The sequence below is a fragment of the Staurois parvus genome, unplaced genomic scaffold (genome assembly GCF_062004578.1).
Source record: "Staurois parvus isolate SC_StPar_1 unplaced genomic scaffold, SC_StPar_1.0 ptg000536l, whole genome shotgun sequence".
Classification (NCBI taxonomy): Eukaryota; Metazoa; Chordata; class Amphibia; order Anura; family Ranidae; genus Staurois; species Staurois parvus.
In genome coordinates, this window is record NW_028318332.1 from 2,090,894 (window position 1) to 2,107,613 (window position 16,720).

Below are 16,720 nucleotides of genomic sequence, written 5' to 3' on the forward strand. Positions count from 1 at the left end.
ACAGAGATGTTTGACACGATTTGGCGAGTTTACGGCAATGCTGCAATTAATCGTCCAAGGTGTTTTGAGTGGCACGCGTGCTTCAGGAGTGGAAGAACATCACTGGAAGACAATGAGAGATCAGGAAGACCTTCAACTAGCTCAACACCTGAAAATGTCGAAACCATTTGGCAACTTGTGCATGATGATCATTGGAGAACAATCCACAACTTTGCTGCCATTGTTGGTGTATCATTTGGAACAGTCCAAGGCAAGCCTCATGTGCAGAGGCAGACTGACAACTCATGGGGCCCCCGGGAAATAGGAAATCATGGGGCCCCTGTGTGCTCGCCCACACTCAAACCACACCCAAAAAAGCCTATGAAAGATACCAGGGGCATCTCATGGGGCCCCTACTAACCCCAGGCCCTCGGGCAGTGCCCTAGTGCCCGAATGGTCAGTCCACCCCTGCTGACTTGTGATTTGAACATGTGCCATGATGCTGCCAAGCTCGTCCCCAGGCTGCTGACCCAGGAGCAGAAGGAACAGCGTGTTGAAGTCTGCCAAGAACTTTGTCAGAATGCCGTCAATGACCCTTCCTTCAGGATGATTACCGCTGACGAAACTTCCGGGTGTCACGCAGAATTTCAAGTTTGCTCTTTGTTCTAACTTACTGTCTATGATGAAATAGCAGACGTGGTAAACCATGTGGTCAGAATAGCACCAGTTGCACAGCTCCCAATGTACACAGGATGATATCTTTTGGCACACTGACTTATGAAGGTCAGCAATTCCTGTGACTGTGCGTGCAGCCTTGTGCTGCCATCTGGTGGTGTGTTACAAAACTAGTCTTGAAACATTTTGTTACCACCTTGTGTGTATATATATATATATATATATATATATATATATATATACACAAATGGGTTATATGTAGTTTGCCATTTTCAGTTTCTATCCTGGCTTTTAATGGAAATAGGTTTCAGAGATGTTATCGATACATTTGCAAGCCTCAGCATTTCAGCAGGAACCATAAAAGACTAATCAGTGACAGTGTGAACAGAAGGTTATTTACTTTGCTGTAAGATAGAATACTTCTATGGATTTATTCAGAAACATGTTAGCATAAATAACACAAAAGATCTGGATATCAATAGAAACTCAATGTCATGCATACTTAAATCTATCAATAAGCCCACATACATAGATCTTTATATTGGAAAAGGCAGTATGATATTTGGAACAATAAATGGACACTTTACAGATCTGTTAAAATCTATAAAACTCAAAATAAAAATAAAATTGCTTATTACCTTTTTGCCATAAACTAATTGAAATGTTGTCAGTAACGTAATGTTGTAACAATAGGCCAACAACGATCGTTAGTAACTAACATCCTTTGTTTTAAAAAAAAAGCAAACTCTGAAAACTTATTACACAATTGTAGAATGTTTTGAGAAATTGGTGGCTTGCCAAGGATAGAAAAGCTTCATCATGGCACACAAGTTGGTATCAGGCAGCTGTTGATCAATTGGAGAAAGGACATATCAGATCTTTCACTGTTACCGATAAAGGATCTGCTGATTGAAGACTGGTTTATTAAGAGAACTTTAAAGATAGTAGTTGAGTTAGTTTCACCGTCAAACTTTTGTTTCATTGCTTAACCTCGTGTTTTTTTAGGCAAAAATCTGGTTCTGATGACAGTAGCCTTACACTACTGACATGTGCCGTCTACAGTTTCTAAATGACTATATATTGATGACACTATTCATTGAGGCTTGTCCAATAGGATGACAGCTGACGTTGGCAGAATGTGACATTCAAGTGCCTGGCTGTGACATCTAGGACACCAATTAATGACTATCAGGTCAAGCTGCTTCCAACCGGTAGCAGTTACAGTAATAGAACCCCCCAGAGTTCTGCTAATTGGGGGCGGGAGCTTTTATTGCACCTTTCAAAGTAGGGTTCAATATAGTTCCTGCATTTAGCAAGATGTCTTGCTTTAATACGCCATTTAACCTACAACTGCTTGTCTGATGTAAAAGGACATTACTGGAAAAATATTCCACTACATCATCTTGTGGTTTTGAATAATGTTGATATTAGTTATAATACTATGCTGCCGTTCCGAACATTAAACTGTTGTTTTTTTTTTCACATCTGTTTGTTATCTATGCTATCTTTAATATGGATTCAAACAGCACAGTGTCCCTACAAAAATAAAAGATCCATAACGTAAAGTGCAATAAAAAAAGGCGAACACTGGAAACTAATCCAACTGATAAGCCAAAGGGATCGAGTTAAATCTAGCACATTTCTTAGTGCTTCAAAATGTCCCCAGAGATTTCTAACAATGGAACTCCAGGCAGGGGGTGGGGGGGAGCTGATAGGTACAAAGAACCTATATTGAGGTCTTGACACCTTCCAGGATGCCTCTCAAAATATAAACAGCAGCTAATTACATCTGTGACCTTTTCGCTATCCAGTGTGATCAGCTTCTGTATTTGCATAAAGCTGCAGCATCATTATTTCAGTCCCATCGTGTCCAAACATCTGCAGTGTGGCACTGCGCAGTACAAGCCAAACAGCTGTACGTTGCATTCTTTCGCTGGATCTGCTTTGTAAACATCGAGTCAAATAAACTGCAGGCAGATATTCTAATTTGCACCTCTAATTCATAGCTCATTTTATGCTTAAGGGCAGTTCAATAAAGCCTTTAAATGATTGTTAGAATAGTATATCAAGAGGCCGAACGGTGAAACCACATTTAGACATTGCCTATGCCATTCAAATTACCTTTATGTTCGGTTCACATTAGCTTCTACACGCTGAAATTATTAGCAAGGACTCTAATACTTTGCGGTTTCCAGTAAAACATCTCATCATCTTGTCTCTGCTCAAATGTATGATACTTTCAAATGTGATGAGTAACCATGTTTGGTTATACAATCACAAAATACAGTGGGGTTGATTTACTATAGGCACATAGGCTGCTCACTTCGCAAGACAATTTTCGCTTAGTTTATTTCCATCATTTAGTAATGTGCAAGGAAAACTAGTTTTTTAAATTTTCCTTCTATGTGATTAGGTACTCTTTGCAAAGTGAATTTTCACCACATTTTTTAGCCAGTATTTTTCAGTCAGGATGCTTCAGCACCCTGGGGTGTCATATGACTTCCCATGGGGTACCTCAAGGAGGGGACCCGGTTTGCCCTGAATCAGCATCATGAGTTACCATGGTGTTGGTGGGCCAGCCGCCAGCACCATAACAATCCATGATGCTCCAGAGTTCAGGCACCCAACCTGTGGCCCTTTGGTATATGATGTGTGGACCTCAGCAGTTTGTAGTGGGAACATTGATTAAGGTGATAGCATTGATCTCTACTAATATCATGTAACATGTTCCCAGTTTCATATTGTCTGCTGCAGCATATTCCCACTCAGGAATATAGTATGTCCACACTCTCTGACCCTCATTTCCTCTATTATGCCTGCACTTTTTGACAGTGCTGTCAAGCATTACATAAATTATGTGCGGCCCTTTCGTGATGCCAGGGGCCAATTTGAGGCTCCCTTTAGCTTATAAGTTGACAACCACCACTCTAGGGTCAGGAAGCATGGCATAATTCAATGATAAATGATTGTGGCCAGATCACTTTCACTATAGCAAATAATGACTCTGGTCCACGGCAGGTGGAATGCATGAGAAGATTGAAGTCCACCCCCTCCCAACTTCCTCCACTTCCTACCATCTGCTGTGCTGTTGGAGACAAAAGGTAGGACTCTGATGTGAAGAAGGGACTGTGTGACTGGGGGGCTTTCTGATGGTGGGACTCTGTGATCAGTTGGGGGCTCTGATGTGAAAGGTGGACTCTGATGTGATTGAAGGACCTCTGATGTGAAGGGGGGGCTCTGATGTGATGGGTGGGCTCTGATGTGATGAGGTCATTTGATGTGAAGGGAGGCTGCTGATGTGTAGTTAATTTAATCAAGGCAGTTGTGTGTATTATCCCAGGCACAGGTTGCCCATTGATAAGTAACATTTATGCTTTTTACATTTGAGACTGAGGTGCCTTAAGGCGGCTATGCATGGACCAAAATTCAGAAGGTTCAGGAAGGACTAGCCGAATATCGATGCATGTGTGGGCAGGCTGGTTGTACAGAAGTCAATCTACTGATCAACTTCTGTCCAACCATCCTATCCGTTTTTCCAGAATGATCAGTGCCACTGTCTATAGCAGGCAACATTGATCATTGTGCTCTGATGGTGGAGAAGTCTCCCCCCCCATCAGAATATAATAGCACAGCAGGAGTGATTCCCCGAATCCACATTAAATGTGTGGATGGAGGACATAGGTAATTTTTTTTACGTTTTTTGATTGAATGAAAATAAATGATTAATGTTTGGCCAGCTGTAGGTTTTTGCATACTTTTTAAGGGTGCTGCAACTAAAAAATGGTTGAGAAATGCTGCACTAAGCTCAGGGGAAATTCCCTTGCAAAGGGAACAACCCATTTGCCTTTTAGTAAAACAACCCCAATGAGTCAAATTTATTTTTCTAATACAGTATAGATACAGAAAACAAGCATCTGATTGCTTGTTATTGGTATCATATTTGTGTTTTCCCTCCTCCCAAGTTTTTAAATAATCCCATTTGCATTGCATAGTAAACCTATATTTAACAAGGCCTGCAACTTGTACTTCCTCCCACAGAGCTACTAACAACCAGATGACCTTCGGCCCACAGACATCCTGATGTGGTGTATGTGCGGGGAATGTTGTCTCCTTACATACTGTATTCTGACACAGTGACAGATGATATGTTCTCACATAGTGTTGTCAAATTTTAATAGGTCAGATCTGACATACTGATATGTACTAACAATCCTTGCTCTAGTGTATTGTGACACTTTCATGTTCATATAGCTCTACAGTTCAGTGAAGCATCCTTTTTACACTTTGCAGCAACAATACATAACAGGTTAAAAGGGGCGATGCATGGTCTGAATTTATGTTTCCTTCCACTTGTCTCAACCGATGTGGATAACACAGAAGCAGGGGCGGACTGACCATTAGAGCCCAGGGTCAGTACGGGACCCCATGAAATGCCCCTGGTACCTTTTTATAGGCTTTTTTGGGTACGCTTTGAGTGTGGTCAAGGACACAGGGGCCCCATGATCCCCTATTGCCTGGAGGCCCCATGAGCTGTCAGTCCTCTCCTGCACAGAAGAGTCATAAGACTCTCCACAGAGCAGGTAATTTACAGTTATAGTCTTTTTCTCATGTTCTTGTTTCATAGCCTGTTCAAGCCACTATTCTCTATGCAAACCAAGCAGTCTGTTACCTCTTGCTTGGATATTTGCAATAAAAAATAACAGGCCTGTGTATAAAAAAAGTTCTAGAAAGGTTTTGGTGGCCAGGGCAACCAATCAGTTTCCTATTTATATTTTTATAGTCCATAAATTGAAATTAAAAATAGGATTATGATTTCTTGCTATGGACAACAAGACAGTATCATGTTAGCACACTTTTTCTAAATAAGCTGGTAAGTGATATAAATAAAAGAAGAAACCCCTTCAAGGTCAGGGAATTTTTTACTTACTTAATAGTCAAGGTCAGGGAATCCCTGGTTGTCATCAAGGTCACCAAAACTGGTGTTCTCATTGGAAGATTTCCCCTATATTCCTGTTTTGGTGATAACCCAAATTTGAGATTTTATTTCATTTTCACTGGTGAGGAAGCGCCAATATCTCCCCCCTTCTCCTTCCCTTTACCCATCAGGTGACAGTGATTGGGCCTAGCGATAGACCCTAGCACTGCACCATGAGAGAAGATGGTCCCTCAAAGAAAGAAGCACTAGGTATTCAGGAGAGGCCAGGGAAAATGGAGAATGTAAAGTGATCAATTGGTGGAATTTACACTGACCTGGTGTCTCTTTAAGTTGCATATTTATGTTTAAAGCTGGCCATAGAGGGATCTAAATTTGGCTAGTTCAAAAGGGATTGGCTGAATTTCAGTCCATGTATGGCCATTCCTGTTCAACAGAGGTCAATTGCTAGATCAGCTGCAGCCACTGATAATTGTATTCTGACCATGGAGAGTCAGGATACAATGTCTCTATGGGGAAGATTCCTTCATCCACCTCACTTTTGTGGATGGAGGAAATCTCCTCATTTTTCTTTGTTCAGCCTGCTAGCTGAATGAAAAAAATGACCCGTCAATGGCCAGCTTAACTGTTATTTTAATTTCATGTAGTGCATCCTTGATCTGTATATTATGCAGTTGGATAAGCTTATCATAGCTTAAAATTTGAGGTATTCGATGGGTACGGTGAATCAATTTACAAAACCAAAATATACATCTTGGCAGAACCGTAGAAACTGTATGGTGATTGCATGGAAAAATGTCCATTTCCAGTTATCAGAGTCTGAGCTTCACTACAACTGCTCCGTAGCTGTTGCTATTTGAACATATTGACACAAGAAATAGTCAAGATTGATAAATGGGAAAAAGGTAGCTGAGAAACCAATTCATTTCCACATCGTATTGGTGAAATAACAAAGGATTCCTGCAACCAAAAGAACTTGTGAGGTTATCTGTATGGAAGCTATTGTTGCTCACTTGATGAGAAAAGGTGAGAATAATTTGGCAAATATATTCAGTATGGTGCTAGTGATATGTATTCATAGAAGAGGTGATATTTTTACAAACATTTGCTATTGCTCCAAAAAAGAAGACCAGCATCTTCACACTGGTCTGTGAAGAGTATGTTCATGCATCAGTCTCACAAAACAGACTTTGGAGGATAAGACATGCCTGTGGCCAGCAGTGTATTTACTGTGAGGCAAACAAGGCGCTCGCCTTGGGCGGCAATTTTCGAGGGGGTGGTGCCTCCCCCCCAGAAGAAGTGACACAAGTGGAATGGATGGAGACTGCCAGAGCTCTGCCATGCAAAGCTGAGGCAGCGCATTGCTGGATGCTGCAGGGATAGCTGGCTGCTTCAAAGGTCAGTGCTAGAATCGAGTGGTTGCAGAGGGGGGGGGGGGGGCTGTTATGGTGAGCGACGGTGGTGGATGGTGTTTCACAGGGGAGGTGTTGTGGTGGGTGGCGGTGGCTGACTGTGGCCCCCCCATGCTGCTGGGGTGGGGTGTGCCCGGTTGTCGTGTTGTCAACTATAAAGAGAATCTGCAGGACAGAAAAATGAGGGCAATGAAAGGCTTACATTCTGGAGCCACCATCCTTATCCTTCTTCACTACTTAGCGATCTACTGACCAATAATGTACCTATTAGGTGTCCCGTCATTTGCTATATACATGCTTGCTCCAGGTCAGTACCCCACTAAGTAGTAAAGAAAGGAAATGTTGACTCTGAAGCTATGCCTTCAAATCCAAGTGCTCAATGGCAGCTTCCATATAGATAACTTGTCAATTTCTTTAATGCATGCTAAGGTCAGTGTTTATATCAAAAAGGGATTTATTGAAGCCAGTTTATTTAGCCTTTTGTATAGTGAATTGATCTCTAACTGAGGGATAGTTTTGTGATACTTTTGATTTAGAATTGTTCTGATCTTATGTTTTTGTAGCTTCTGAGGTTTTTAATGATGGGGGTTAAAATAGTAAGTATAAATAATAGTGACAGGGATGAGGTTCTTCTTGTATATATTGGTACCACATGTGCTGCATCATGTGTTCTTGGCCATAAACTGGCAGACCTTCTGTTCCATATCAATATGTCATACAAAACTTAAAGCTGAACTCCGGAATAAGCAAATATATTTGGATCTTGATGTGCCTTGTGTATTTCTTCCATATCTGCAGAGTAATCCAGTGTTAAACTTTTCCTCTGTGCAGAAACTTCCTGTAATAAAGACCAGTCACTGCTGCTCTCCTTGTGCAGAGCGACTGGTCTTGTCTCTGCCCCTTCCTGTAGTTTTCTGCAGGCAGCCTGTAGTGAGTGGAGCAGGGGCGGACTGACAACTCATGGGGCCCCCGGGCAATAGGGGATCATGGGGCCCCTGTGTCCTTGCCCAAACTCAAAAAAGCCTATGAAAAAGGTACCAGGGGCATCTCATGGGGCCCCCTACTGACCCCGGGCCCTCGAGCAGGGCCCAAGTTTCCAAATGGTCAGCCTGCCCCTGGAGTGGAGCTATGTACACAACACAGCACAGGCTATGTACACAACAGAGATTATATATATATATGCTACTTTTCAAGGTAATAACTGGTTTGCAAAAGCATTTGGTACACACAACGTACATTTATATCCTTAGTGGTTATTGAGAAGTATATTTAAATTACATTTCAGTGCCTGGAGTTCAGCTTTAACCACTTACTGACCATATCACTTACATGTGCTGTGGAAAGGCAGCTTTCCTGCGCTGGATCACGTACCTAGTACGCAAGTGCCACCCCGGCTGAGCTGTGATTAGACACAGCACAAGCAGATCAGAGGGTCCCACCCAATGATTGACAGCCGGGACCCAGTGATCAGCAAAGAGGCTGACAGGACAGAGTTCTGTGTATGTAAACAATACAGAGCTCTGCCCTGTCAGTGGGGATGTGCTGATTTTTGTTACCCTGCAAAACCAGCACATCCCTTAGTAAAAAGTACACACACAAGCACTGTTAGGCACACACTTAACCCTTTGATCACCCCTAGGTGTTAACCCCTTCCCAACCAGTGTCATTAGTACAGTGTCAGTGTATATTATTAGCACTGATCACTGTATTAGTGTCACTGCTTTCCACAAAGTGTCAGTTAGTGTCAGTTGACTGCTGTACTATTACAGTCCCACTACAAGTTGCTGATCGCCGCCAAACTAGTATAAAGAAAATAAAAATAAATAAATAAAAATTCCAGCATATATCCCATAGTTTGTAGACGCTATAACTTTTGCGCAAACCAATCAATACACACTTATTGGGATTTTTTTTACCAAAAATATATGGCAGAATACATTTTGACCTAAATTTACAAAGAAGTTTGATTTTTTTAAATTTTTTTATTGGATATTTTGTACAGCAGAAAGTAAAAAAAAACAATTTCTCAAAATTGTCAGTCTTTTTTCCTTTACAGCGCAAAAAATACCATAAAATATCATCAAAAGAAAGTTCTATATATGTGAACAAAATTCTATAAATTTAATGTGGGTTCAGTGTTGCATGACCACGCAATTGTCAGTTAAAGTAACGCAGTATCAAAAAATAGCCTGATCAGGATGGGGGTAAAATTTTCCGAAGAGCAAGTGGTTAATTCCATTTCTCTATAGATAGGGTCAGGCAGATTTTCCAGCATGTTGGAAGATCTCTGCATTGCACAGTAACATTCAGATATGCTTGTTATCACTGCACTCTTGGCTTGATTTCACACCAAATTACACTGTGGAGATGCTGCAAATAAGTGGATTTACTCCACTGTGTATCTAGACAGAAGAGCAATGCTATTCTCGGTTTACAGAAGAGAAGCTTCCCTGATATTGTGCCAAAGATAAGGAGACAGATAGGGAATCTGTGGCTGAGAAAGTCCTCCACCTGCGGCTGGTATGTTGTCAGTGTCCTTGTAGAAGGATTGATTTATAACCAACTAATGCATTGCTACATTTGCTCTGGGTTAATGTTCATCTAAACGAGATACAGCAGTAGGAGATATTTTCAAACACCATTTCATAGGAGACCACAATCCTACACAGACCTTCAGAATGTGCTACACAGGGCGCTCAATACAACCAGCCAGGGAAAGGACACAACACAGCAGTCAGTGTAGGCTTGTAGGTCCCTACTGAGCAGTCCATGGCAATTGTTTATTCCATGCAATTTAAATGAGGCTTGTACTGCTGAATGGCTTTTGGCCTTGCTTGCAAAGTCTACTTGTTTTAGTTAGGCTACATGCATATGGGCGTATGAATCTATGCACCGAATACGCTGCCAGAAGTTGGCAAAAAAAAAAAACGCCTCTAAAGTCACGTAGGCACATTTATCTGTTTTTGTTTGCATGCTTATATGTATTTACAGGTGTATGGCATTTAGAAGCATACGAGAGTACACTTATTGTTCTGGCTAACATATTCATTTATTCTAAACACTAGATTAAATTTACATCCATATGCACACATTTATGCATGTTTAGACATGCATACGCTGGTACAGTACACTCCTAAGCTCCTCTTCAAATGCAACTTAACTGCCTCTAAGGCCTCTGTACTGCATAACACAAAATCCAAAAATCTGAGGACATGCATATACACATATGCTAGATGCAGGTATTGGGAAAAAAGGGACAATTTTATGTAAGTATTTACTGATCATATTCAGGAACTTGTGTAGTAGAAAATAACATGCATAATAAAATCAGTATATTTTTTATGGTGGGTTGAATGAAGCCTAAATATTCACTTGTGCATTCAAGAGAGGAGCTATTGAGCATAGAAAATGCTCAAAAGTACCTTAACACGCATTAAAGCCCATTAACGCTTGTGAATGCTAGGCACGTTCCCACGTTAATGCACTCTAAAGGCCAGAATTCTGGTCAATAGATTGTATTCAAGCCAGATGCGGGATCTTGCATTAAAGTGTGTGAACCCGCATTAACACGCATGCTAAATGCGTCCGTTTACCGCAGGTTTTCTGCTGGTAAACTCCTGTAGGAGAAAAAAAGTGTTATTGGCATACAGTGTGCATAAAGCCTTACAGATCTAAACACCTAATGTGCGTGGTCACAGAGACTAATGCCTAGTACACACGATCAGAATATCGGATGAATGATTGGTTTTTTTGCATGCTAGTCTCATATTGAAAATTAATGTTACTACAGTTATGAAAATTCTCGTAAAACAGAATACAACATCGTAAGTGATGTAATGTGTTATATTGTAATATATTCTTTAATTTCAAATTTTCCGAGCATGTGCAGTTTTGGTCACTCGATTTGTTCCAGACAAATACTTGGTTCTGGCCAGCTCAGTGGATTGCGTTTAAAAAGGCCTGGATTCTTTCTTAGATACACAGAATATAACTGGACACTAACATTTATAGGTAAAGTTGATCCAGGGAATATCCGATTGCCTCTTGAGGTATCAGGAAGGAATTGTTTTCCCTGCAGGAGCAAATTGGATCATGCTTTGCTGGGTTTTTTTGCCTTCCTCTGGATCAACTGTGGGTATAGGAACATAACTTTTTTTTTTATGGTTGAACTGGATGGACTTTTGTCTTTTTTCAGCCAGACCAACTATGTAACTATGTAAATACTATACTGATTAAATGAAAGTCATTAGTTCTGATATCATAAGTAACATTTCCGTTCTTGTCCCTTCGGATAATTTTGCATGAACTGTCATGAAATCTGTGTACTAGCGATCAGATTATTGGACAATCGGTCCAAAAGCAGTATTTTTCGTCCGATTTTCTCATTGTGTGTAAGAGGCATAACCAGGGGCGGACTGACCATTTGGAAACTCAGGCACTGTCCAAGGGTCCGGGGGCAGTAGGGGACCCCATGAGATGCCCCTGGTACCTTTTTCATAGGCTTTTTTGAGTTTGGGCAAGGACACAGGGGCCCCATGATCCCCTATTGCCTGGGGGCCCCATGAGTTGTCAGTTCGACCCTGGGCATAACATTGATTTGAGTTTAAAGGCATAAAAAAATGCTAGATGCCTGGTAGGTACCGTACTTTAGAACTTTACTAACTGTGTATTTCAATATATGAAATACATATTTTGAATCCAAATATCAGCTACTTTATATATAATAGGGTGATATGCTTGTGGCAACCAACTAGATTCCAGTTTTATTTTTTGGTGTAGGTCCCAAAATAAAAGCTAACACAAAACAACCTCCAGCTCTTCGACTGACATGTCATGCTGGATCTTAGAATCCTTCCAGGAGTAGAGAGCCAGAAGTGCAATTTGTATTCAGAGAGCCTAATATAGTGTATGAGAGGTATTGCGGTAGTTATTGCCAAGTGAGTTTTTTGCACTATTAGAGCAATTAATCAATGGAGGGACACGTCTGAAATGTTCTCTTTGACCACGGCTGCCGCTTTGAATATAGCTATCGAGTGAATTTGAATTATCTCTTGCTAAAATAGAATCCGCCATTTCATCCCAATAGTTGATGTTCACACTTGAGAATGATTTACTGTAGGCAGCTTGTGTAGCACATTTTTGCAATGTGCATGTGCTTATTGAGACTCTGCTTATAAATCATTACATAACTAAATTGAAATTACCATTTGTAAAACAAAGATAATTTACTGCCCATAATAATTCAGAGCTGTGTTCTTCATTAGCATGCACAGCGTGTCCTATTTAATATTAGCATTTATGCCAGATATCATTTTTCACTCATTCCATCTTAGTGACCCCATAAGCATTACAGCCATGCCTGGACCTACACTGGAGCCAAACCAAAAGGCACCAAGGAAAGTGAAGGTGTTTCCCACAACAAGCAATAAGAATTTAGATTATATGATTCTATGAAAAGTTAGAAGAGGGAAATATTTGGTTGTAGCAAGCAACACCTCTGTTTTCATGAATAAACCCCTTCAAAGGGTCAGTGCTGCTAATACTGATTGCTTGTGAACGAAAGCTAGTGAAATGAACCCTACTGCCTTCCTATATCCTAAAGGGACTATGGTGAGATATCTCTGCTGTAAACAACAGCTCTGCCCTCTCCTCCAACCATCCTCAAGTCTCACTCCTACTGCTGTAGCAAAAATCTAAATCTTCTTAAAGTGGTATTAAACTCAAAATCAAAAAATGAATTTATTGGAGCTTACTAATCCTTAGGTGTGGTGGCTGCATTAGTTTTCTTCTTTTAGACTTTTTTCCCTCTGTTTTCACATTGTCAGTCGGGAGGGGAGTGTTAGATGTACTAGCAGATTTAGAAGCTCAAGCTAATACTTTATAAGCAGTTACAGTGTTTTCCTTTTAGCATAAAGGTTTTCCATAAATAAATAAAAGCTGATCACAGTAAGCATCCCTGTCAGAGTTAAATGGTTTGTCTAATCCCTGTAACTGAGACATTTGCAAGACAGCTTGTTCTTTTAACCAGTTCTGTGCCTCCCTATAGCAGAAATACTGCTACAGGGTGGAATGGATGTGCAAAATCACGTATATATACGTGATTTTGCAGTTCCGGGTATGGGACCGCACACACCGTGCACACACCGTACCCAAGCTGCCATTCATGGCCTCGACTGTCAATCAGTGGATCCCAGCCAGTGTTTATTCGCTGGCACCCGGTGATTGCCGAGTATCTCCCTGTCAAGCTCCTGCACACTGCTTTGTATGGCTCTGCATAGCAGAGCCATACAAGGCAGTGTGCTTACAGTGAAGCACACATACAGCCCCATAATGAAACACACAGAGCACACAGTTGACCCTTTGATCACCCCAGATGTTAACCCCTTCATGCCCAGTGCCATTAGTACAGTGTCAGTGCTTTTTATTAGCACGGATCACTATATTGGTGTCACTGGGGATGTCAGTGACACCAAGTCAGTTCCCCCCAGTGTCAGAATGCCCGCCACAGTCCTGCAGTCCTGCTATAAGTTGCTGATCGCCGCCATTGCTGATCGCCGCCATTACTAGATGCCAGTATATATACCGCCATTTTGTAGACACTATAACTTTCACATAAACCAATTAATTTACACGTATTGGGGTTTTTTTTTAGCAAAGACATGTCGCAGAATACGTTTTGCCCTAAATTTATGATGAAATTTGAATTTTTTAATTTTTTCTTACTGAACATGTTTAATAGCAAAAAGTAAAAAAAAGTTTTCTCAAAATTGTCTGTAATTTTTTATTTATAGCACAAAAAATAAAAACTGCACAGGCAATCAAATACCACTGAAAAAAACTTTATTTGTGGGGGAAAATGGACATAAATTTCATTTGGGTGCAGCATTGCATGACTGTGCAATTGTCAGTTAAAGTAACGCATCGCTGTATCGCACAAAATGGCCTGGTCAGGAAGGGGGGTAAATCCTCTGGAAGGCAAGTGGTTAAAAACAACAGACTTATTGGCCAGGTGAAAAAAAGTAAAAAGAAAACTAATGCAGCCACCACATCTAAAAATTGGTAAGCAGCAATGTAATACATTGTTGCTTTTGGGTTTATTACCACTGTAAGGGTCAGTGGTGCTAATATCTTCTTAATGTAACAACAATGAATAACTCCTTGGGGAGAGTGAAGTCTCTCTAGCAATGGCCATAGCAGTGGGTCATGCTGTGATTTCTGCTGTCTAGATCTCTCTGGCAGAGTATGTGAGAGATAAATGTGAAGCTGCTCGATGATTTAACCCACTGGCATCTATCCCAATCTGAAATATCAATTCTGAGTAGTTTGACCCTTTAGGGCTGATTTATAAATCCTGAGGCATAGAAGAATATGGCTGTCACTTATATCAACCAGTCATATATTTTTATTTTCCAACCTACCCCAGAACATGGCAGCTGAAATCTGACTGGTCACTATAGGTGACAATTCATGGTATTTGCGTCAGCTTTAATAAATAGGCCTTTTCAGTGCTGCATTGTGTGTTTCCAAGTGCAATGATGTCATACCTCTGCCTTCACATATATTTCTATCTAAAAAAACCCCCAACAGATCAGGCATTTCTTCTTATCATCATTGTCTTCCTCTCATCACCTTCCACTAAGTACAAATGCATGTCTTTATTTTTTTTTTAGTTTGTTATCACTGCACCTTTCTAGATGTATGGATTATTGTTTGTAATGATTATTTTTTGATAACTAAATTGAAATGAACTGATTTGTTGTAATGAGGTGGAGTCTACTATCATTGAAATTATTTAATGTCTTTACTAAACTAGCTTTGGTACCAGCCGATCCGGTATTTCAGCACTCTGGACAGTTGCCTGCAGACTCCCTGGTTAAAATCGGCTATCCATCACAAAGCACCCAGTCTAATCACTTGTGTGAGTATACATACTACATTTCTTCAGGAGAAAACCTGTCTTTCTTTTGATTTACTTTTCTTTCTCCACAACGGAAAGGAACTTCATAATATTATGTTACATAATAACAGTCCCTCGGGTCTTTACACTTTCAGAAGATAATTGTTTCCAGCCAAAGCATTATTGTGCTTGTTGCAAAGACCTATATGAACCACCTATACTCCATATCAATGCATATATATAAGTTAAAAAAAACAATAAGTTTTATACATTTGTTACTATATTAATGTTCCCATGTGTTTAACTGAGACTTACTCACCCAGTTCAGCTCAACCTGTAACAGAATTGGCCATCCATATTGATGCTACCTGCATCCAAATTCCAGACTCTTCCTGGGACAATAGCAAAATGTTCTCAATGAAAACAAATGAAAGCACCGCTCAATGCTCCTGTGTATATCCCCAGCTGGTTCAGAAACTGCCTTTGGGTGCTGGTCTCTCAATAAGAGCCCATCTAGCTTGCCCATGTAACCACAAATCCCCCATAGGACCACACATGATCAATGTAAACAACTGCCAACAAAAAATCACAAATTGACTTTAGCTGGCTCTCCAACCCATCAGTACACACCACCCTAACTCAGTTCACCAGTTTAGGGCTTAATCATGGAGGCACTCTTTCTCTGCCTCTAAAATCAAGCCTTATAAAGGGGAAACGTTGGCGGGATGTATCTTGATGGGTTGGAGAGCCAGCTGAAGTCAGTTTGTGAATTTTTGTCAACTGTGGTTCACATCGATGGTGTGTGGTCCAATGGGGGATTTATGGTTACTAGAATATTCTGAATGGATATTTGTTGATCTAGAACAATCTTCTCAACCAGGGTTCCATGAGCAATTTCAGCCCCTCACATTAACCACTGACACCAAATATCTTTGTAGCTTTCTGTAATGGGGGATTCTTCCCGCTGACCACAAATGTAAGAAGCATTCTTCCCACTGAATATCATGCTAATATACTGTGAGTAGTATATATAGTAATTATTAGCAAAGGTTCCTTGAGAACGGAAGATGAAATTAAAGTAGAACTAAAGGCAAAACATTTTTTTCCATTTTTGATAGAGTAAAGCCGGCCATACATGGTTAAAAATTTGGCTGGTTCAGCAGGGACCAACTGAATTTTGATCCATGTATGTGCTAGCTGGTTGTACACAAGTGAATCTATCAATCGACTTGTGTACAACCAGCCTGTCACTTTTTCCCCTGAACGATCAGTGCTGGCAACACTGACCATTGTATTCTGTTGGCGGGGATGGCTCTCTGCTGGCAGAATACAATAGTGCACTGGGAGTGATTCCCTCATCCACATTTTTTTTTTTTGATGAACCCACCAGTTGAATGATAAAAAAATGAATCATATATGTCCAGCCTGTCAGGCTGTCAGGTTTCTTTTTGTCGCCTGTGTCCCATTGGGGAGATTCTCCTTTACTTCCTGTCCCATAGCCAAAACAGGAAGTGAGAGGAAATCCCTCTAAAGTGAGGGAAATCCCTGGTTGTCACCAGGGCAGGGGCAGACTGACAGCTCATGGGGCCCCTGGGCAATAGGGGATCATGGGGCCCCTGTGTCCTTGCCCAAACTCAAAGCACACCCAAAAAAACCCTAGAAAAAGGTACCGGGGCATCTCATGGGGCCCCTTACTGACCCCGGGCCTTCGGGCAGTGCCCGAGTGCTCGAATGGTCAGTCTGCCCCTGCACCAGGGTCACCAGAACCCGATTGGAAGTTTTCCCCTATTACTGTTCTGTGGAAATCTAAAATTTGGATTTTCT

General features: G+C 40.9%; 1 protein-coding gene across 1 annotated transcript in view; it reads left to right on the forward strand.

The window, feature by feature from the left end:
• ONECUT1 (one cut homeobox 1) overlaps positions 1-16,720 on the forward strand; it is a 71,644-nt gene that overhangs the window by 37,362 nt on the left and 17,562 nt on the right. Inside the window, exon 2 of the mRNA XM_089690610.1 lies at positions 14,813-14,917. Coding sequence (XP_089546736.1) covers positions 14,813-14,917 — 105 coding nt within the window. The remainder of the gene's footprint in view (positions 1-14,812; positions 14,918-16,720) is intronic.